General features: G+C 42.0%; 1 protein-coding gene and 1 pseudogene across 2 annotated transcripts in view; both read left to right on the plus strand.

The window, feature by feature from the left end:
• Window positions 1-22,113, plus strand: part of LOC309667293 (uncharacterized protein) — a 94,298-nt gene extending 72,185 nt beyond the window's left edge. The window contains exon 4 of the mRNA XM_082475678.1: window positions 8,956-22,113. Within this exon, the coding sequence (XP_082331804.1) occupies window positions 8,956-9,376 (421 nt within the window). The 3' untranslated portion in view covers window positions 9,377-22,113. The remainder of the gene's footprint in view (window positions 1-8,955) is intronic.
• Window positions 1-23,320, plus strand: part of LOC309667378 (coiled-coil domain-containing protein 86 pseudogene) — a 307,112-nt pseudogene that overhangs the window by 141,953 nt on the left and 141,839 nt on the right. The gene's annotated exons all lie outside the window — the stretch shown is intronic.

The following is a 23,320-nucleotide window of genomic DNA, read 5'->3' on the forward strand; positions in this document are numbered from 1 at the left end:
CTTCCAGCTCTAAAAGTCTGTGATTCTCTAAAAGGGGACCTACTTTATGACAGACCACCCAGGTGGAAAGTTAACTCTCTAGGACAGACCTCATCATTGCACCCAGGAGAACAGCAGTAGGTCATTGCAATCTAATCATGAGCAAGGGCAGACCACAAAGCAAAACAATTGAAGCAGGAACTTGGAACTGATGTTGATTTATCTCTAAGATGTGTTTTTCCGTTTTCTCTGGCAAGTTTGCTCTCAAGTAGAATTAGCTGGAGAAGTATTAGCCGTCAGTATGCACACAGGCCCTTCTGCCTGAGGAAGGCTTCGGGGTCCTGGCCCCTCTTGAGAGCACCTTATACTCATCCCTTTCACCAACGGCTCTTCTGAAGGAGGCCAGCCGGGGCTGTAGACCTACTGCATCTTGCTGCACAGACAGAGGCTTCTTCATCAGGGGCCCGTCACCTTGACACCTTTCTGCTACATCAGGAGCACCTCTCCCCCTCCCAGGAGAAGGATGTTTCGGCAGAGAATGTCCAGGGCAAGGGGAGCGATTCTAAGGGGAAGGCGTGCTTACAATGACCTGGAGGAGGGGAGGCATTGGATGGTTTCCTAAGGGTGAGAGCAGACAGCCAGTTGCTTTTTGCCAAAACAATATTCCATAGCTCAAGGAATGACACGCCCCTCTAAGCCAGGCGCCTAACATGCTCAGGACCAGATGACTTCATGTAGACAGTGACAACTGGCTTTGTCATAGTACATAACTCTTAGCAAAAGGCCTGGCAGACTCTGCATTTTCCCTGCTTTATAGGTCGGAGGTATGGAAACAAGAAACAGGAGGCTTTCTTTCCTTTGAGGAGTGTGTTTCAAACTTGAGAATTTTGAGGGAATTTAGAGTTATTTTTTCTTAGATTCTTTTCCTTATAATAATTGACACCCATTGGAGGGAAAGAACAAATTATCCTTGCCTTGTGATCTTCCATCTTTGAAAATGTTGCGAGAAGATTGTTAGGTCTGTCCCTGTGAGAGCCATGGTAAATCAGTGACATCTGAAAGCAGTCTTCCATGGGAAGTGTGGCATGGGCACTGCTTAGTACCTTCAGGCATTTCCAAGATCACATGCCCTCGGCGACGTGATACCCAAAATCTCCAGGATACAGTAGAAAATCACTCATCATACCAAGAAACAGGAAAATCTCCAGTCGAGTGAGAAAAAAAATCCACAGGTGCCAGCACCAAGATGACACGGACGTGGAAACGACCTCAGGCCAAGGGCAGTGGGTGACCTCCACCCCGATTCTGTGCAGAGCGGTCTCCAGGAGATCACCACTGTGAGGGGGCCGGTGATCTGGGGCCAAGGCAATGCTCGGGATGGTGTGGACCAGGCGGCTACCGGGAGAAGGAAGCTCAGTTAAAGATGAGGACATCACAGCCCCCACCTGGAAAGGGACTGACTAACGTGAGAACAGAAGAAACTTTGACAGTCAGGTATTTTAAGGGGTTTTCCTATGAGCCAGAATACAAAAATCTTGGGGTGTGTGTGCATGTGTGTGTGTGTGTGTGTATGGTGTCAGGTTTTATAGTTTGTGTCTCAGATGCCTCATCTGCAAAAAGTAGTAGCACCTACTTGATTGAATTGTGAAGATTTATATATCCACACGTATAGCGCTTAGAACGAAGCCTGGTATGAAGTATTTGATACTTACAGGTTAGCTTTGATTATTCATTTGAATGCAAATGCACAGTATATATCAGTTTATTACCATTTATCAAATTCAGAAATTGTTTACCCAGAGTATTGTCATCTGGAAAAGAAGAAACCATTGGCATTTGGAAGCATGTAATGCTGTGGTGAAGATTAAGAGATGCTTGCAAGGAAAATCTTGTTAGACTGCGGTTGAGTTCGTGAACACAAAGACATCTGCCTTTGAGGATTTTGGTCTAACATGCTCTAGTGATAGTGGGAATGTAAATTGGCACAAGCCTTTGAAGGGCATTTTTGTCACTCTTATCGGTGTTTTTAAAGAAAAGGCTTACATCCTTTGGCCGGGCAATTTTACTTCTAGGAATGCATCCAAATGGAATATCAAGGGTACAAGCCATATTTGTTTACAAGGATGATCACTGAAGCGTTACAAACAATAACCAGAAATAAGAAACAATGCAAATATCTAACAATAAGGGCTTGTTTTGTCAAAATGAGGTTATGTACGTGTACGGATGACTAAGCCACCATTACAAGTAAGATTGAATATGCTTTAATGATAAGAGAATGTCAGCAGTGCATTTGAAGTGGAACAAAGTCTACACAACTGTGTTTAGTGTGATTTTTGTGGAGTCTGTCCTTTGCCCACTTGCCTTCCCAGGCTTCCTTCACAGGGACAGGATGGAGGTGTTCCCATCTCAAGCATTCGATCAGCACGCCCTCCCCAGTCGCCCCATCACAAACGGCAGGAGGGCACAGTTGCCCCGTGGCTCCCACACCACTGATTTCAATAAATATTTGCGATTGAAGTGTGATAGCAAATGAAGGCCTGGACGGTGTCCATAAGAAATGAAACAGTTTTATTTTTCTCTTCATCCTTTGATGCACTAGGAGGATGGAACACAAAAATTTCTCTTCTCCCTCCTAGGGGATTTAAAAAAATTAAATTCTCTTTGTCTTTGAGGTTAAGGTAACTTGCGTTTTTGGTAGGCTTGGTTAAGAAACTGCATGTAGCAGACTGTTAATATCTACCATAGCAAGAACAAGAGAGAGGAGAAGGGTTGAGGAAAGAAGTAGTTTATTTTGGAGAAATAGGAGGAGACATTACATTGGAGTAAGTCGGGAGAGATCTTTAAGTTCCTGACAGCATCCTAGGAAAGTGGCGGGACCCCAGAAAGGCATGGTCTCAGGGTGTGACAGGACAGGTATTCTGAACCTTGTTAAAAAAATGACTGTGTCCCACATGTGACACTCAAGAGCCAGGGGGCCATATGTAGGGGAAAAGCAGATGTCTTAGTGATAACTTGAGTAGAATAGAGGGCCCTCCAACTTTCCAGTCCCCCTTGGAATTGCATAGATTTGCATCCGATTTTAGGGTTTGAAATTGTCAGAGGCACTCCTGCAGAAATCACTGCTGAGGGAGGACAACAGGTACAGCTACAGTTTCAAATACTCCTTCAGTTTGTTCAATAAGCATAGTTTATAAAGCATCTCTATTTCCTACTCTTTCTTTCTTTTCTTTCTTCCTTTCCTTCTTCCTTCCTTCCTTCCTTCCTCCCTCCCTCCCTCTCTCTCTCTCTCCCTTTCTTTCTTTCTTTCTTTCTTTCTTTCTTTCTTTCTTTCTTTCTTTCTTTCTTTCTTTCTTTCTTTCTTTCTCTCTCTCTTTCTTTCTTTCCCTTTCTTTCTTTCTTTCTTTCTTTCTTTCTTTCTTTCTTTCTTTCTTTCTTTCTTTCTTTCTTTCTTTCTCTCTCTCTTTCTTTCTTTCCCTTTCTTTCTTTCTTTCTTTCTTTCTTTCTTTCTTTCTTTCTTTCTTTCTTTCTTTCTTTCTTTCTTTCTTTCTTTCCTTTCTTTTTCTTCCTTCCTTCCTTTCAAGTATAGTTGATATAAAATATTATATAAGTTACAGGTGCACAGTATAGCGATTCACAAATTTTAAAGGTTATAATTCATTTATAGTTATTATAAAATATTGGCCAGGGATGTCCCTGTCACTGGTGGTGCAGTGAGTGGGACTCCGCGCTCCCCATGCAGGGGGCCCGGGTTTGATCCCTGCGCGGGGAACTAGATCCCGCATGCACGCCACAACTAGGAAGTCTACATGCTGCAACTATGAGTCCGCATGCTGCAACTAAGACGTGGTGCAGCCAAAATAAATAAATAAATAAATAAATATTTAAAAAAATAAAATATTGGCTATATTCCCTGTGTTGTACAATATGTCCTTGTAGCTTATTTTATACATAATAGTTTGTACCTCTTAATCCCCTACCCCTAGTTTGCCCCTCCCCTTTCCCTCTCTCTACTGGTAACCACTAGTGTGTTCTCTGTATCTGTGACAGACACCTTATTCTTTTTTCTTTTCACATCTTTATTGGAGTATAAATGCTTTACAATGTTGTGTTAGTTTCTGCTTTATAACAAAGTGAATCAGCTGTATGTATACATGTATCTCCATATCCCCTCCCTCCTGCGTCTCCCTCCCACCCTCCCTATCCCACCCCTCTAGGTGGTCACAAAGCACCGAGCTGATCTCCCTGTGCTATGCGGCTGCTTCCCACTAGCTATCTATTTTACATTTGGTAGTGTATATATGTCCTTGTCACTCTCTCACTTCATCCCACCTTATCCTTCTCCCTCCCCGTGTCCTCAAGTCCATTCTCCACGTCTGCGTCTTTATTCCTGCCCGACCACTAGGTTCATCAGTACCGCTTTTTAAAATTCCATATATATGCATTAGCATATGGTATTTGTTTTTCTCTTTCTGACTTCACTCTCTATGACAGATTCTAGTCCATCCACCTCACCACAAATAACTCAATTTTGTTCCTTTTTATGGCGGAGTAATATTCCATTGTATATACGTGCCACATCTTCTTTATCCATTCATCTGTCAATGGACACTTAGGTTGCTTCCATGTCCTGGCTATTGTAAATAGTGCTGCAATGAACATTGTGGTATATGACTCTTTTTTTTTTTTTTTTTTTTTTCCACACACACACACTGTATTTTATTTTTACAAGACATAGACTGACACCAAGCATTGTACATGGATGACCACAACAAAAGCAACAATGATTGCAATTACCAAACATGAAACACACTCATACTATGTCATAATATTGACATTCAGTCCAGTAATCCTCCACTGTAACAGCTCCTTTACTTTGCAGTGAAAATTGATTTGTATATTCTTTGCCTCTGTATATGACTCTTTTTGAATTATGGTTTTCTCAGGGTATATGCTCAGTAGTGGGATTGCTGGGTCATACGGTAGTTCTATTTTCAGTTTTTTAAGGAACCTCCATACTGTTCTCCATAGTGGCTGTATCAATTTACATTCCCACCAACAGTGCAAGAGAGTTCCCTTTTCTCCACACCCTCTCCAGCATTTGTTGTTTGTAGATTTTCTGATGATGCCCATTCTGACCGGTGTGAGGTGATAACTCATTGTAGTTTTGATTTGCATTTCTCTAATAATTAGTGATGTTGAGCATCTTTTCATGCATTTGTTGGCCATCTGTAAGACACCTTATTCTTAATCACACTCTATATTGTTTATCTTCTCTTGCTCCTTTTTCTCCCTCTCTCTTTCATCTATCTATGTTATACTGACCTCACAAAATGAGTTAGGAGACATTCCCTTATTTTCTGAATTCCAGAATAGTTTGTGCAAAAGTGTAAATTATCTGTTCCTTGAAACAGCTATTGATTAATGCTTATAATTTCATTAATGCTTATTAGACTATTAAGGTTTTTCATTTTTTCTTAACTGTTTTGTTAAGTTATATTTTTCTAGGAATTTGACTATTTCATTTATGTTATAAATTTTATTTGTACAACTTTGTTCCTAAACTTTCTTCCTAATATTCTGTTATGTTTTTTATGTCCTAATTGTGTTTGTAATTTCTATTTTTTTCTTTATCAGTTGTATTCAAAGTTTGCCATTTTATTAGCCTTTCCAAAAGACTTACTTTGTTCTTCTCTCTTATATGTTTCTTTTTAGCGTCATAATTTTTCTTCTTACCTTTGTTTTCTTCTTTCTACTGAATTTGAATTTATTTTGCAGTTCTTTTTCTAGCTTCTGGAGATGTATGCTTATATCATTAATTTTTGGCTTTTCTTTTTCACTAATCTAAATGTTTAAGGCCATGAATTTCCATTTAAGTTCTGCTTTAGCTGCATCCTGAAAGCTTTGATATGAAGTATTTTCATTACCATTCAGTTAAAATATTTTCAATTTTCATTTTGATTATTTTTGATCTATAAATTACTTAGAAATGTTTCTTAATTTCAAGTATATGGCAGTTTTAGTGATGTCCTTGTTATTAATTTTTATTGATAGCATTGTTATAAAATGTGTTCTGTATGATATCAATTCTTTTAAATGTGTTGAAAATTGCATAATGCACACTATATGGTCAGTTTTTATAAATACACTCAGTAGCTATTAGGTACAATATTCTATCTGTTTAGTAGGTTAAACTTTTTAATTGTTTTATTTTCAAATCTTCTATGTCTTTGCTGATTTTTTGAATGCTTGGACTCATAATTTCTGAGAGTATGATATGAAAATCTATTGCAACGGTGGTAGAGTTATCTATTTATATATTTTCTGTCAATTTTTGCTTTATGTATTTGAGGCCTTGTGATTAGGTGCATAATAGTTTAGAATTATTTTAACTTACTATCAAATTAAATCTTTTATCATTAAGTAGTGTCCCGATACCTATAGCGATGCTGTTTGCTTTAAAGTCCATTTTTTTTCTAAAATTTCTATAACCACAATAGTTTTCTTTTGACTGGTATTCATCTGCATATATATTTTTACCCTTTTCCTTTTAATGTTTCTGTATCCATTTGTTTTTAATGTGTTTCTTTTTAAAAAGTCTGTTAATTATTGTCTTTAACTGGAGAAATTAATCTATTTACATTTATTGTGATTACTGAAATTGTGTGTTTATAACTTCCATATTTTATAGTATTTTATAATTTCTACTTGTTCTATCATTTCCATGTTTCTCTCTCCTTTCTTATCTTATTTTGGATTGATCGGTTAGTTTTTCTCATTTCATTGTTTTCTATGGTAGTTTAAGAGTTGTGCATTCTATTTCTATTCTTTTCATGGCTACTATAGAAATTTAATATACATAATTTATCAAAATGTAAAGTTAATCAACAGTAAACCCTCTTTCCAAATAACATGAAGTCCTTAAAATACTTCAGTTTCAATCACTCCTTCTAACATTGTGGTATTGTTATTGTGTATTTTATTTCTATTTTTTAAATTACTCCCCAAGAACATTATTTTTTTAAAATTTTTATTTATTTATTTATTTATTTTTGGCTGTGTTGGGTCTTCGTTTCTGTGCGAGGGCTTTCTCTAGTTGCGGCGAGCGGGGGCCACTCTTCATCACGGTGCGCGGGCCTCTCACTATCGTGGTCTCTCTTGTTGTGGAGCACAAGCTCCAGACACGCAGGCTCAGTAGTTGTGGCTCACGGGCCCAGTTGCTCCGCGACATGTGGGATCTTCCCAGACCAGGGCTCGAACCCATGTCCCCTGCATTGGCAGGCAGATTCTCAACCACTGTGCCACCAGGGAAGCCCGAACATTATTATTATTATCTTATTCTTCTTATTTTATATATCAATGTTTTTCCAGGTTTACCCACATATTTTCCCCTTTCTTTGTTTTTCTTTCTGTATCTCATTCTTTCTATCTGGAATAATATCCTTTTTTCCTGAAATAGATGCTTAAGGATTTCCTTTAGTAAGGCTCTGCTGCTAGCAAACTCTCTCAGTTTTTGTTTTTCTTAAAAGATCTTTTTTTTATCCTGGTCCTTGAAAGACACATGTGATGGATACAATCTTCTTTTCTTATGCAATTATTTGTCTTTCCGTTAGTTAAAGTGGTCTGTAACAGATGAGTATTTAGAATCCACCTACCAGTGTGGCTGTCCTCACATGGAAACAAGTTACACCTTTACCTAGATGGTGGGTTTAGAGAAAACTGGAACCACCATTCCCCTTCCTTTGGAATTAAAAAAAGGCTCTCTTACCCAAGCACCACAGAGGTGGAAATGCCCACCTCTTGATTAAAACACATGGCTCTAAATGTCTTCTATTAAAATGCAACTTCTCATCAGTAAGAAGGAATAGTATTAGTCATTATTCACTGTCAGCTTCACATGGTGAGTTAATTCATGGAGTGCTAGGTAATGTTGTCAGCTTGGAGGAGGGCCACATAGGGATGAACAGGAAAATTACTTTTTGGTAGAAGGAAGGGAGGAGGACAGCTAACAGGTGAGGAGCACTGCCCCAAGAAGTCTGTCCAGGAGACAAGGTAGGACAATCTAGATCAGAAGCTGCTGGCAGGAAGGCACTGGTTCTTGGTGGTGGGTGCGTGGTAGAGTGCTGACCACGTGTTTCCCTGTTCTTGTCAATTCCCAGCTCTGAACTCTTCAGCCCATGCCTTCCCGCTTCTTCCTCAGCCACAGCCTTGAGAAGATAAAGTATCAGATGAGAACATTCTCCACTAAGCTGAATTGCTGCTCTCCCACCTCCCTCACAATTTTGCTTCACAAACTTCTTCTTCCCCATTTTTTCTTCTTACCACTTTCTCTTCGATCTTTGCTTTTAATCATGCTTGAGTCACTAAAAATAAAAACCAAAACCTGTTATTGGTACCAATGTAATACAGTAGTCACTGTAGAAAACTTGGAAAATAAAGAAAATTCCAAAGAAAGAAAATAAAACCCATGAATCAACTTACCACTAGAAGATAATCACCTTTAACATTTTTGTATATTATTGTTTGAATTTTTTTGTATGTGTGTTCTTTCTCACTCGCTTTATCCACCCTTTTCCCCACATACAAAATTGGGATGATAATGCAGATCAATTTTCCAGTTTACTTTGTCTTCCCACTAAAATACCTTTCTCTGTACTATGTTCCTTCTGTCTTCCTTTCCCTCATAAACATCAAGAATCTACACTCCCCATCTACACCCTGTCTTCTCCTTCAGTTCTCAAACTCTTGAAGACTGTATTCTATACCCCCAAGCCCCCACTCCCCAGCCCCCACCAGAAGCTGGCAATGCTGTCAAAGACCTTGGCACTGGCAAATCTAACAGATCTTTTTTTCCCCTCATTTTATTGAACTTTCAGTGACAGTTGTCACTATTGATTACTGCCTCCTGGAAACTCTCTCCTTCCTTCATTTCCATGAAAAGTTCACCTTGTTTTTCTTTTTCTCTTTCCTTCTTAGAATACATCTCTGGCTTTTTGGGGTAGCCTTACTTATTAAGTGCTGGTGGTCTTCTGGAGGTACCATTCTGCAGCCTCTGGACAATCACATCTCTGTCAATGATTTGATCTCAAGTTCAGACTTTTCTCCTGAACTCCAAACACACAGCTCTGGATGTCTCACTGGCACCTCAAACTCAACAGGACTGAAGCAGAACTCATATTGCATGTGGGAGGGTTTCATGGGCCAGAATGGAAATAGTGTCCATCATTCTGCCCACATCCTTTGCCTGGAACTCAGTCACATGGGTGCCCCTAATGCTGGGAAATGGAGTAGCTGGATGTCCAGGAGGGAAGGGGATGCAGCTGGAAGATCAACCAGCCAGTCTCCATCACAGCTACCTGAGAGGAGCATGACATGGAAAAACTCACCAAAGGGGTGACTTCAGCAGAGTCTACTGATAATCAGAATGGCAAAATGAGAGCTCCCCAGAAATAGTCTTTCAGGGAAGTTTGGAACTGACATCATTCTGGAGGTTATGCAAGAGAAGCCAGAAAACAAGGACAGATATTAAAAGCAGCACATGAAACATGATTTGCTTATTCATGAAACCATCCAAGATGAGCTCAGTGAAGGAGCATGAGGTCATTAGGGACGCCTCCAAAGCATCCAGATGCGGCTTTTCTCTCAGCACAGAGACTTTCAACGCTGTTTCGGGAGGACACCAAGACAGCTGAGGCAATGCTTTGGGCATGCTTTCATTTCTTACTATTCATTTTTTTTCTCCATTTCAGTTGCAAGTTTGAAAATGTTTTATGCTTTGAGATTTCTGGTCTTTATCAAAGATAGCTGAAGTATTTCAGTTCTGTTTTCAGTCTTTTTTTTTTAACATCTTTATTGGAGTATAATTGCTTTACAATGGTGTGTTAGTTTCTGCTTTATAACAAAGTGAATCAGTTATACATATACATATGTTCCCGTATCTCTTCCCTCTTGCATCTCCCTCCCTCCCACCCTCCCTATCCCACCCCTCTAGGTGGTCACAAAGCACCGAGCTGATCTCCCTGTGCTATGCAGCTGCTTCCTGGTAGCTATCTATTTTACGTTTGGTAGTGTATATATGTCCATGCCACTCTCTCACTTTGTCACAGCTTACCCTTCCCCCTCCCAGTCTTGATGCCTCTCCTTAACTCTCCCGATCTTTATTCTTCTATTTTTTATTGCCAAGTATCTTCTAGAGAGTGTGGCTTCAGAAGAGGAAGGAGGATCAGCACAAGCACAGCCTGGATGTCTGTCCTTCCTGTGATCTCTTTGCTTGAGCCATTACCTATTAGCTCTCTGTGAAGTGTAAGGCATCAGTCCCATCAGACCAAATGATGGGCCTGACAGGTAGAAGGAACATCCTTATAACATCTGTGAATATTTCCTTACCTGCAAAGCAAGGATGAAGGTAAACATGAGTCATTCTTACCAACCATCCTTCTCCTTATAAAGACGTTTAGTGAAAGAGGTCTTTGAATTACCTGGCCAGTAGGTTTCCACATATACTAAATAATAGTCTTTAAAAGTCTACATTGATTTGATCATAATCAAGTCTTCTTTCTCTCCCTTTTCATTCTCCCTAATGAAAAGCTAATCTTTACAGCTAATGTTACACTAATCTTTACACTTCCATGAAATGAAATTCCCTCATGTATAAAGTGAGTAGAGAAGACATTCTCTGCCGTTTTTTCTCAGAGTAACTAAGATGTTTAAACGATGTCAACGATGTGAACATTTTGTGAGAAGAATAATAAGCTTTGCAAATATACGAAAGATCATCATTATTATGATAGATAGGATTGAATGGAAAGAATATGCCTGAGACTTTGATTTGTTACAGACACGATCAGCACCAGTTTGAGTGTCTACTATGTACTATCCATAGTCTCATTTAATTTTTACAAACTTTGAGTCAAGGCTCAGAGAGGTTTAGGAACTTGCCCAAGTTCCTATGGTTGGTTGGCAATAGACTCATAGACTAAGGCTACAAATTGAATCCAGATCCCTCTCGCTCTGGAACCTGGGTTCTTCACGGTGACTTCCTGCTTCCAGACACCATGAGTGATGTCAGTAGTGTGAGCGCATGAAATTTGGAGCAGCATCTCAGGAGCAGAGGCTTGTAATCATGGGCAGCATCTGACTCATCTGAGAAGGCATCTCCAGAACACAATTACCCAAATGCAGCCCCAGAGATTGGATCCATTAGGTCTTGGGAAGGGCCAAGGCCTCTGCATTTTGAAAAATTTCCCCAGAAGATCCAACCATTCATCCCTGTTTAAAAAACCCTACACTTAAACGTTAATTAGTTGAGTACAAGCAATGTGCCAGTCTTTATGTAGGTCCTAGGGCACAGACATAAGGAAGTCTGACTCTCATCCTTAATATCTTATATTTTAGAAGAGAATTGATTATGTAGACTTTGCAACAAAGAGCAATACGTGCTAATGATATGTGCAGTGCTATGGGATTGTGGAGAAGCAAATGCCAGACTTTGCCTGAGAGCCCAAGAAGGCTTCTCAGAGGAGGTTAACACTTGAGCAGAGGCTAGAAGGATGAGCAGGCACTTATCAGTTGGAAAAAGATGGCATATGTCAAACATGAAATGTCTGTCTGCTGGACTAGCTCAGGTCTGTATGGAAGATGGTGGTTACTTCAGGCTGACTCAGACCTTGATGTCAAGCCACCAGACATTAAGATACTGACCAACAGTTCAGACAGGACCTCCAGGGCAGGGAATAAGGGTTATCTTCTTCCTGAGGCATCAACATAATCCCAGAGTTGATCACCTAAAGGGAACCTGACTGTACTCTCAAGAGGCAGATTAGAAACCAGGGAGTTGAAATTGCCATTTACAGTGAGAAATAGTACTGCCATTTTCTGCTGTCAGCAAATATACAGGAGAATCCACTGGGAAGCAGAGGATAGCCAGGCGTGCACAGACTCAGGAAGGGCTGCCTTCCTCTGCTTCGGCAGCCACCGAGGAGGACGCACCCCTGGATACCTCCTCCAAAGGCCACAGGTCCTGCTGCGTCCACATGTCGGGAACAGCACCCCAGGTAAGTTGAAACATACATACTTATTCACAGGCAGCTTTCCACCACAGCACTGTTGGCAGGAAGCAATGGCCTAATTCCTGTAAAAGACAGAAATTATTATCTATCTTTTGGTCCATCTGTTCCAGGAGATTTGCCTTCTACTGATGCCTTATTTAGCTTAATATCCAAAATTAGCATACACAATATGTGGACGCAAAGCTCGATAAAAGGGATGAATAATAAATGAGGATGTTGCTGGGTGGAGGGAGGGGGAGCCAACAATGGATCCTGAACCCCTAAGAGTTCAGCTGAATGTCAGCAATTTACCAAGGGGCTAACCCACAACTGGATGGTACAAAAATGTGTCTTTATTTACACGGCAAGACCCGAGAACTGGCTTTCCCAACATTGTCAAAACCCTGCTGAAACCCACCTACCCAGGCTGGGGAGGCCTCCAGTCATCTCAATAAACACTAACCTAAATAAGGCTTTATTGTAGCCGGGTGTTCTCATCCCAGTGCAAGATGTCTTGAAGCACATGGTTCCCAGGGCAGAAGATCAGAGAGAGCGCTATAAATCACCCAGCAATAAGAACGATCATTTCCTTGGGCTGTTTTTAATTGACAGCAGCTGTCCATCCACCCCGGGTCTATCTAAGATTTCACAACTCGGTGTCGCCACTTGAGATCGGCACCCCAGGGTCACGGTCAGCCTCCAGGCAGACCCCCTGGAGGGATGGAGGGATGCGTGTGTGTCCTGCTTTCAGTCGTGTCTAACAGTCACTCCAGTAAGACCCCCTCCTGGGCCCTGCTGTGTCTTGGTCACGCTGAGCGGACTATTAAAATCTGAAAATCTCGGTGACTCACAGGACCTCTCTGAGTTTCTACTACCCATCTGCCTTCTTAAAAGATAATGCAAATAAAATAGTAACTAAAGGCTTATCATATATTTGTCTGCTCAGAATAAAACCACTTTAATCAACCCTTTTTACGTAAAACTGTATGGAATTTTAGTGCCACTAATGAAACATTTTTTTTCTAGATCACGTAAGTTGAGAAAGGTATGAATACTATACTGAACTGATAACAATTCAGTTTTGGTGTTTTTTTTTTTTTGGCTCTGGTCCTGCCCTGTACTGTTGTTTACATTTGCCTTCATGAAATACTCACTGAAACAGAAGAAGATCTGCTTATTGGGGCATATGAGGGTTAAACAAGAAAATGTACACGAAAATGCCTATTCCGAGCCTCGCACACAGGGTGCTGAGTAAATATGTGTTGAGTTGAAATGATCTGGAAAATAGAATTTCTATTTCATAAATGTGGCACTGCCTCTAAGTACATTTTTCACCCAAGGATTCAGCAACCTTATTTTGGGATTCCTTGAATTTAACTGACTCAGGATCAATGGATACTGCATATGTGTCTTATGACAAGAAGCGTCAGGGTAGCTGGTGAGAATCCTAGTAAGAAAACCCATTTATGAATTCATATCCAGAGCAGAAGCCACATTTCTTCAGCTCAGCTGTAAGATGTTCGTCGTGTGAGTTGTTTCCCTGTCATTGGGGCCGGGTGATGTGGCCCCTCGTTAGCTTCTATACCTGAGATGACTTATAGGCCCCTCTGCCTCTCGAGGACCACTGAGCTGTCAGAAGGGAGGCCGCGGTTCACGAGAGAAGGTGAGGGGAAAGCTTTTGATATGAGTCATTACAAGCTTTTGGATTACAAAAGTCAGTTTTAGATGAGGCTCTGTTGAGTATCCAAAGGGCTGGAAAAAGAAAAATATAGGAAAGGAAAGGGAAGGATGCTCTACACCAAATTTATGGAACTACTGTGTGAAACACAACCCAAGTCTGAGGGCCTGCTCGGAAAGGGAATTAGGCTGAATGGACACTTATAGATGGTAGTGTTTTCAGCTTAACTGAGAGAACTATAAGCAAGATGGCTTTGGACCCATCTAATAATACTCCCAAGATTATTCTAGTCCTCAGCTTCTGTGAGCCCCGCTGGTGAATGATAGCAGCTCATACTGTTTGCTTCCTGGGTACCAGGCACTGTGCTAAGAGAGTTACACATACTTTCTCAGTTACTCTTTGCAAACAGCCCTGTGAGTTACGTTTAACTGTCCTCCTTCGTTTAGAGGAGGACACTGAGTCTGGAAGAGGTTAAGTAACTTGTCAGGCTACACAGGCGTGGCAGGGTCTGGAGGTGGCGTAATCTCTGAACCTGCCTCTCTGGAGAGGATGGAGGGAGTGATGAGGGTCTCTGCGGCATTCAGAAAGGACCAGCGACCAGCCTGGTCCTCAGTATGTTCTAGTCAGTGGTGGCGAGCTGTCCCTTTCATGGGGGTCCCCTCACTGACACGTGCACGTTTTCTCCTCTCTCGCCCAGCTGCCAGGACTTGGGAACTAAGGTGAGGAGAAGAAAGGAGGGATTCTTTGGGCCAGTGAGGGATTCTCTAGGGCCTAGTGGACCCAACTCAGGGAAACTCCTCTGAGAATATCAGGGGCCCCAGCTCTGCAAAAAATGGAAGCAGAGAGTCTCAGGATGTTAAAGTTAAAGGGATGTTTGCATTCAGCTACTCCAACCCATGAGTCCACCTGAAAGCAGTGGGCAGCTGCCTGAGGCCAGAGACGGCAGGAGATCAGGTCTCCCCAGAGCTCTGGGGTGGCTGATGGAGGAGCTCTGAATGCCATGGGCAGACCGCTTTCCGGACCAGAACTCAGGGCTACTCCCCATCGTCCAGGCTGCGTGGAGTCAGGCACTATTATCATCCTGAGGTGAGGTCCTGCCAGTGAAAGCAGAGCAGGGGCCTGTCAGGAGGCACCTGGGAAACGCAGTCTGGATTCATGTTGAGTATCAAGACCCCAGGTAACCAGAAGTCCAGATGCCTCTTTCTCCCTGACATGAAAGTGTGGGTGTGAAAGTCTTCTTGGTATCTCCAGATTCAATTTCACTGCCTTGACCGAATGTTCAGGAGATTTAGTCACTTGGAAATAAGCTCAAGAGAAGAATGAGAATTATAGCCTATTCTTTATTTTCCAGTGTTAGGTTATTCTACTAGTGGATGAGCTACGTCTTTTCCTTCTCTATCACAGTATATTATTTCTTTTTTTGTGTTTTTGCATTTTGGATACTGCCCTTACATTATATGATAGTGGAGGGAAAGAGAATGGAGAAGGCCCAGTCAGCTGATCCCGGCCCATGACGGTAGGGAGGAGGTTCGGTGTCACGTGGGAGGGGATGTGTTAGTGCAGTGAGGGTTGAAGACCACCAGTGGGCCGTTCACCCAACAGTGTAATACTGTTAGAGATTACTCCTTGTTCAGAGTAGGCAGGCACAGAAAAGGGCAGAGGGAAGGAGACCAGAATGGTGCTGAAGGGGTAAGTGAGGTAAGCCCAGAGGACAAACTGCAGAGGGCTGATTCTGGGCAATCAGGAGAGAGCTTGGGGCCCAGGAACCTGGTTGAAAGGAAGCAAACATTGCAAAAAGAGGCAGGGCAGCCAATACCACGTTTGCTCCTTGAATTAGCTTTGTCGATGGTTAAAGCAAGTACACATGGATTTCACTTTACTCTTCATGAAAGCAATATTTTGTGATGACAGGAAAAACTTTAGACTGAGTGGTCCTGGAGAACGAGCTTCTAGTCTTGATTCCATTAAGTATTTATGTGATCCTGGGGACACTACTTAACCCCTTTGAGACTTATTTTTTTAACTGCGGTAACACTGATTTATAACATTATTATGTTTCATGTGTACAACATTATAGTTCTACTTCTGTGTACCCTACAACGTGTGCACCACCAATAATTTACTTTCCATCCATCACCGTAAAGTTGATCCCGTTTACCCATTTTGACACCCTCAACCTGACGGCCCCTTCCCCTCTGGTAACCACTACTCTGTTCTCTAGATCAATGTGTTTGCTTTTCTTTGGCTTGGTTTGTTCATTTATTTTGTTTTTGTTTATTAGTTTTTTAGATTCCACATATGAATGAAATCATAAGGTATTTGTCTTTCTCCATCTGACTAATTTCCCTTAGCATAATACCCTCAAGGTCCATCCATGTTGTCCCAAATGGCAAGATTTCATCCTTTTTATAGCTAAGTAGTATTCCATTGCATGTATAGACCATGCAATGGTCTTCTTTTCCCATTCATCTGTTGATGGGCACTTATGTTGCTTCTATATCTTGGCTATTGTAAATAGGGCTGCAATGAACATAGGGGTGCCTATATCTTTTTGGATTAATGTTTTCGTATTCTTTGGATAAATATCCAGAAGTGGGATAGCTGGATTTTATGGCAGTTCTAGCTTCAGTTTTTTGAGGAACCTCCGTACTGTTTTCCATAGTGTCTGCGCCAATTTACATTCTTACCAACAGTGCACAAGCGTTCCCTTTTCTCCACATCCTTGACAACACTTGTTATGTCTTGTCTTTTTGATGATAGCCATTCTGACAGCTGTGAGGTGATGTCTCATTGTGGTTTTGATTTGCATTTCTCTAGTAATTAGTGATGTTGAGCATCTTTTCATGTGCCTGTTGGCCATCTGTATGTCTTCTTTGGAAAAACAAGGGTCATTTTTTTTGCCATCTGTAAAATGAGACAATTGCATTGGATGTGCCTGGGGATTTCTTTCAGCTCCAAATTAGGATAATCGTGACCATTGAAGTCAGCACAATTTGTGATGCATCCGTGCAAAAGAAGTCCTTCCTCAGGGCCTCCATCTGGTGATGCTGCAGGTATATTTTGGGTGTGAAAGCAGATGTGAGCTCTGTTGGAGGAGCATATACCATTATTACACAGCATATTTCATCAGCTCAAAGAATTAGATATGCTTTTTACACATCTTAGCTGATACATGCCATGCAAACCCCTGGGCAGCCCAAAACAGACAGTGGAGTGAATCAGGGGCAGGGTTGACTTACAAAGCTGATCTGGAACATCCACCTGCCCAGATGTTTCTGTGTCCTCAGTGCTTTAAAAATCTGGGTGAGCAGAGCGGGTGTTTGTTATAGTATCCTTTCTACTTTTCTGTATGTTTAAAATACTTCATGACAACACTGATCTGTATTTACTTAAGAAGATGTGAGACAAGCTTCATCTGTGTGGTGAAACAGCCAACAGTATTTTGGAATCTGGCAGGCAGGCAGGCTGAGCAGAATTAAGAGGTTTTGGAGGCTCAGGACTAATGGTAGTCCCACCCCGCCCACTCCCAATAAAGACCTCCCTAACCTTCCTTCTCTGCCTCTCTCCTCCGGTGGGACGTGGGCGGGCTGTAGCCCAGGATGCTGAGGAGATAAAGCCTGAGCTCTAGGAGGACCCCACTGAATCCCATTTCTGGGCCTTGGGCCGGGACCGGAATTTTCTCTGGTACAGTGGAGCTGTGTTCACTTATGGATTTCCTGCAGTCCTAAAGCTGCTCAGAAGAGAAGGAAATGGAGGTGATGATACAAATGGGAAGAGAGAAAAGGCCGAGGGTCGCTCATGCTTCCTATGGAGCTATAAGCGGTTGCTTTTCCAGAACACAAATATTTATAGCAGACACAATAGCGTGATGACAACAAGCATTCCAGGCCACATACGGAAATGGAATTTATGTGTCTGTTGAAGGCCTTGGTGTTATGGGGAGGGGACTGGGGAGATTACTTTCATACAACAGAGGGGCCCTTTGCTCCCAGTAACATGTCGTTAAGCATCTTCTCGTGGAACTTGGCAACAGCACTGAAAGCTGAAGATGAAAAATTTAAGAAAAAGGATAAACCAGTGACTTCAACTGCTGAGAATAAATCCACAGTCACTCCTGCCTGGAGACCTCCCAGTTTTATAGAAATCAATTTCTTGACAATTTCAGTCCATTTTCCACATATGTAATAAGAATCTTAGAGATGTTCACCTAGGCTAACCCTCCTTCTTTCCTTTCCTTTAAACAAAGAAGGCACATATTAGAAAGCAAATGTCCTTTCCTTTCCCATAAGTATTGGTGTTAGAGGAAGCTGGCAATTCTAGAAACTAAAGTATGAGTTTAAAAGGATGTAGCTAAGGCACTGCTGGCATAACAAATGTGAAGTGGGAATTTTCCGTTGCCAAACTTTATTTTATATATTAAATTTACAAAATATTTCCCCCAATTATCCAGATTATTACTTAAATTCTTTTTGGTTGTATTGTTCCTGCCTAAATTCAGGATAGCTAAACTTTGGACTCTATGTCTTAAGCTCTATTTTAGACCTTAATAAAACACTTAATTCTTTTAAAATGAAATTAGGATTTAAATGCTTCTTTCTTAGCTTGGTCCTGAAAATTGGCATGCTACCCTCTTAAGGGACTTCAAGTTTAAAAAATTCCAAAAACCCAACTCTCTCTCTTTTCCAAATTAGACAAACTATTTCCCTCACTGCCTTAATTCCATGGATCCAGAGTAAAATTAATTGAATTGCATTTTTAGGTAACTGGTAAATAGTAACAATTTCTAATGTATTTGTCAGAGATGTCTTATTTTATTTATTTTTTTAGAGATATCCTATTTCAGACTGTAGTGGAAAGACAGGCTGTGAAGTCATACAACCCTGGATGTGAATGCCGACTTCAGCACATGCTATGATCTTGGTAGAGTCTCTTATCCACTCAAAGCCCCAGTTCTTCTCTTTCATAAAATGGGAATATCAATACAAACCACCTTGATTGGCTGTGAGTATTACATGAGAAAATGTACTAGGGGCCAAAAAAATGTCCTATGTGCAGATAGTAAATGCTCAATAAACGTGAGATCTTCCCATTTCCTCAACACAGTCTATCTCATACAACCACATCTTCTTAGAGAGACGTTCCAGCGATGCTCAGAGAAGGGAGAGGTGGGAAAAGCAGGTGCCTCTGCAATCAGAGACCTGCCGGAGGAAAGCAACATGGAAGCACAAGAGAGCCAGGGCCGAAGAAGAGCCAGTTCCAAATGCATGGAGCGGAGGACGAGGCTGAGAGGTTCTCTGTAAACGGGAAGAACAGAGAGAGAGAGGAAGGCAGAAGGAGACACTAGAAGAGGGAGGTATCATTCCAGCAGCAGGGAGATGCGAGCTCCCTGGCCGCATGCACGCTGGCCCATCCTTGCAGGCATCAGGCCCTGGGGGAGAACTTTAGGAGTAGGGTGAAGAGAATGTACATCATGTGTCCATGGGCCCTGCTCTTGGAGAGAGGTGAAGGGTGAATGCTTAGGAGGTTTTGAAGGATGTAGGGATTCAGAGCAGACGCTGTTTAGGAGAAAAGCCTGTCTAATTGGTTAGAGTTTTCTTATTTCTGGGAAGGGGGTCAGGGGCGCGTTGTGTTTACAAGCACCCTAACAACTACACAGTATTCTAAAAATATTTTGTATGTGAATAATCAGGGGGTGTTGTTAGTAATCTGAAGGGTACCAGGTGACTCCGAAGTTGGCTGGCGAGGGCCCCAGTGCCTTGATGAATGTGGGAAATCATACTGAATCGAGTTTTTGATTTTTTGTTTTTAAAGAAGAAATTAGGAGCTTCGCTACAGCTAATAAATGGGCCCTGATGTGTTTCAGACAGAAATGTTTGACGGGTGACTCCAGGGAGCCCCAAGTGTGTATTCCGAAGGGCGTGAACCCTGATGCCCTGTGAATAGGCCGTGTGGGTCTGAGGACAGTGGGGACCCATATTGAGTTTACCCCTCTCACTAATCTCAGCAAAGGATCAATCTGGGCCTTGCAACTGTTTGGGAATTCGGTTACAAAGCGTTAATTCATTTTCCCCCCTTCAGAAATGAAGGATGATATGTCTCAGGAACTGGGACAGGCAGGGGACGAGTCCCCGGCGAAGGCTCGGGAACGGAGCTCATCTTGAACAGGAACTGCGTTTGGAGAGAGGGTCTTCAGTGCCTCCCTCACTGTCCCACTTGGAAAACGGGCAGGGCTGGAGGGCAGCTACAGGCATTTCACCCAGCATCAAAAGGAATGTGGACCTCTCCTAAAGGGAGGGAAGTTTTGACATGGGTGTGAGCTTAGGATTGAGCTAAGTCAGTTTATGCTGTACATTGTAAAGCATGCTAGAAATTTCTACCTGGGGCTAGACCCTGCGGACTTGAATTTTCTTTAACTGCTGACACTGATGGAGTCCCTCCGAGTGGACTCATTAAGCATAATCTGCATCACAACATTTTCCCCAACTTAAAGAACACACCTGCAAGGCTGTAGGGCTTATTATGTCAGGTTGAGCTTGCTTTGAATTAGGTCTGGCTGGGAGCAACGGAGAAGCCCTCTCCCCAGCAGAAGTTTGAATAAGGTAGACGTCTTTATCTCTCATGTAGAAGAAGTCCAGAGGTTGGCAGTCGGGGGCTGGTGGGTGGCCCCGAAGTGTCAGCACTCCTGCTGCCTTCGATACTGTGTCTTACTATGTGTGAATTCCATTTCCAAGGTGAAATGGAATGAGTCTGTATCACCAGGTCCAGCCACCAACTTTTCTTTCTAGACGTCAGGAAAGAGGAGGAGAAGGGCCAGCCCCTTCCCACCAAAGACACTTTCCAGGAGCTGCACACAGCATTTCTGCTCATATGTCATTGGCTTAAACTCAGTCACATACCTACCTTGAGCTGCTAGAAAGGCTGGAGAATCAATGATCCCAACTAAAAATTGGGGTTCTGCTCAGGAAGAAGAGGCTAATGGCCCCTGGGAGGTACTTCTCGATTTCTGTTGAAATTTACATGTATAATCAGGTTCCAGTGTTGACATTAGCTCAAGGCCTTAAAATTAATCAAAGAATTTTCTGGGAATGTTGTAAACATCTTCCAGCTAGAGATTGGAGGCTCATATATGCAAAAGACACAACAACTAGCAAATTGGGGAAACGGAAGTCTGTTTCGTGCCATGGTAAGTTGTTAAAGTTGGAAAGTGTACATTTGTTGCAAGTATAATTTTATGAAATTACCATTCCCAAAAGAATCTCTGACTGCACTGATTATTAATGTGTTTGTTAAATTTATTCATTATATACTATTGGCAAAGATGTGTGATAGGCACTACGGAGAACAGAAAACTCTGAAGGAGTTTATAGTAGGTAGAATAATAAGATTATTTCATGCAACTTGGAAAGTTGACAAGAGGAGCAAAAGCAGGACTCTGATGACCTAGTAGTAACTGATACTGTTAGACAGAGGAGTTATGCTAGTCTTCACCTTTAATTGACGTATGTGCTGGGCACGCAAAGATTTCTTAGCTCTGACTGTGCTCAAGGCCTCGCGTGGGGTTTGGTGATGGTTCATATCCCTTCAAAGAAGAAGTGAATAACTCTCACTGTTTTCTCTAAACAAAAAGTTGATTGAGGATGAAGCCTAACAACTGCTTTTCATAATAAGTTTCAGGGGTAGTTTTCTGCTGGAGCCTGACCATCTTCACGAAGTCAATCCATTTGTGCAGGGCACACACGAAGAGGGTCCTGGATAAAGTGAGGGAAAATTCTGCTGGGGGAGAGTCTGACTTCCTGTTCACATGAAAGAGGGGAAGGACCATATTCTTCCATACTCTGAAGGGCAAGAGCCAGCCAAAAGTAGCTTCAGACAGATTTGCTTGACCAAGAAGAGCAAAGGAGACGGGTAATTCAAAAGCCAGTGAAGAAATGACACGAATTGGACTACAAAGGCAGCCAGCGGCCAGCACCGAGAAGGAATTAGGTGACTGCCATAATGTCGCTGTATCTGTACCCGCAGAGCTTACCTGGTATCTGTATGGCAGGGTGCTGAGTTTGCCCCATCTAATTATATTTCATTTATCCCATCCATGGGGTTTCCTCAAGTAAATCAATCTAGGAAGTTGTAACTTTTAAAAAGTGGCAGCTGTAAGGCTGTACCCTTTTATGGGGGTTAAAGGAGGTCCAAAGACATATTTGGTTAGGGCCATGGTCTGCCATTTTCCTTGGTAGTGTCCATGGTTCTGACCTTAGGACAGATGCTAGGACACACGTCTGGCTTCATGTATCATGACAATATTATCTTTTTTTTACTAGTATTTATTTCTGAAATCGTCATTCCAATTTACTTTCTACAAAGAAATATCAGCCTTTCTTTACTGTGTAAAAATAGAAACAACAATGAGGCTGGTAAGATGATAACAACCTTATTTTGTAAATAGAGAAATGGGGGCACAGTGCTATTTGCTCTACAAGTGTACACACCTGGCACATCTGGATGATCAGTCCTCCACGTATTTTGTGGCTGAATTTTCCCATAGAGAAGATTCATCCCTACCTTGGCAGTACAACGGAAAGTTCTGTTTTTAAAGAAACACAGATTTCTTAATGCTTGCCAAGTAATATGGACCCATTTAAAACATGAAACTAATTCCATGATAAATAGGAAGTTCCCTTTTTTCAAGATGAGAGTTCTGTTCTTGTAGACATACTGGTTGGGAAACCGACATTTCCAATTGGGTCTTTGGCTCGTTGTCAGCAAAGTAATACACGAAAGTCCAGGAGCTACGATAAGATTAGAGATGATGGTTCCCAGCAAGGGCTCCTTAACCTGCCGCATACTTGTCTGGAAGATGGCGGCCTGGGCAACTGTTGCCCTTTGCTGAAGAAGACCACACCTTTGAGTGAATGCTTTGAAACGAATGAACTCTCGGTGCAGCGGAAGTTGTCTGGAATGAGTTGTGTGTTCAAGCTTGCAGAACCTAAGCTAGGGATCCTCCTGCTGAGTTGGATGCAGAGTTTGGCTCAGGAATGGAAGCTGAGGATGGCTCGTTTCTTCTAGGAATGATGGGCTCACCCGCTGCTGATGAGGCAGGGTAAGTACTGCAGCCCCGGCAGGTATTTTGGATTTTGTCTCTTCTAATACTGGCACTGGCGGTAAACTCTATACAGAAATGACCTGTCCATCCTTCCTTGGAGCCTCCTCTTCTGTATCTCCCTGTGACAATCATGACAAAAGTGCGGGCCCTGTTCCTACACATCCACGCCCACTGAAAGGTTCTGTTCCTTTGCCTCTTCTGCAGCCCTATTTTCTCTCCCTCTCCCAAAAGTCTTTGCCTCATTTACTTCTTTTTGCGCAGATCAGGAGAGAGTTTTGTTGTTTTAATTTTTGTCATTCATTCTTGTTCATCTGAGAAGTTTACAGCTACTTTTACAGTCTCCTCCATTACAGACTGAATTCTGCAGAGTGGTTCAGTTAGAACAAGGTGTCTTCAGAGGGGGGTAAAAAGCCCAGTAAAGCTGTCCGGAGGGTTTATGGTGAGTGTGAGTCATTGATCAGGCTAATAAGTGGATAGTTCTGATCTCTTTTTGAAATGACGCTAGTAACAGAACCACAA

The sequence above is a fragment of the Balaenoptera physalus genome (genome assembly GCF_965194825.1).
Source record: "Balaenoptera physalus genome assembly, chromosome: 9".
Lineage (NCBI taxonomy): Eukaryota > Metazoa > Chordata > Mammalia > Artiodactyla > Balaenopteridae > Balaenoptera > Balaenoptera physalus.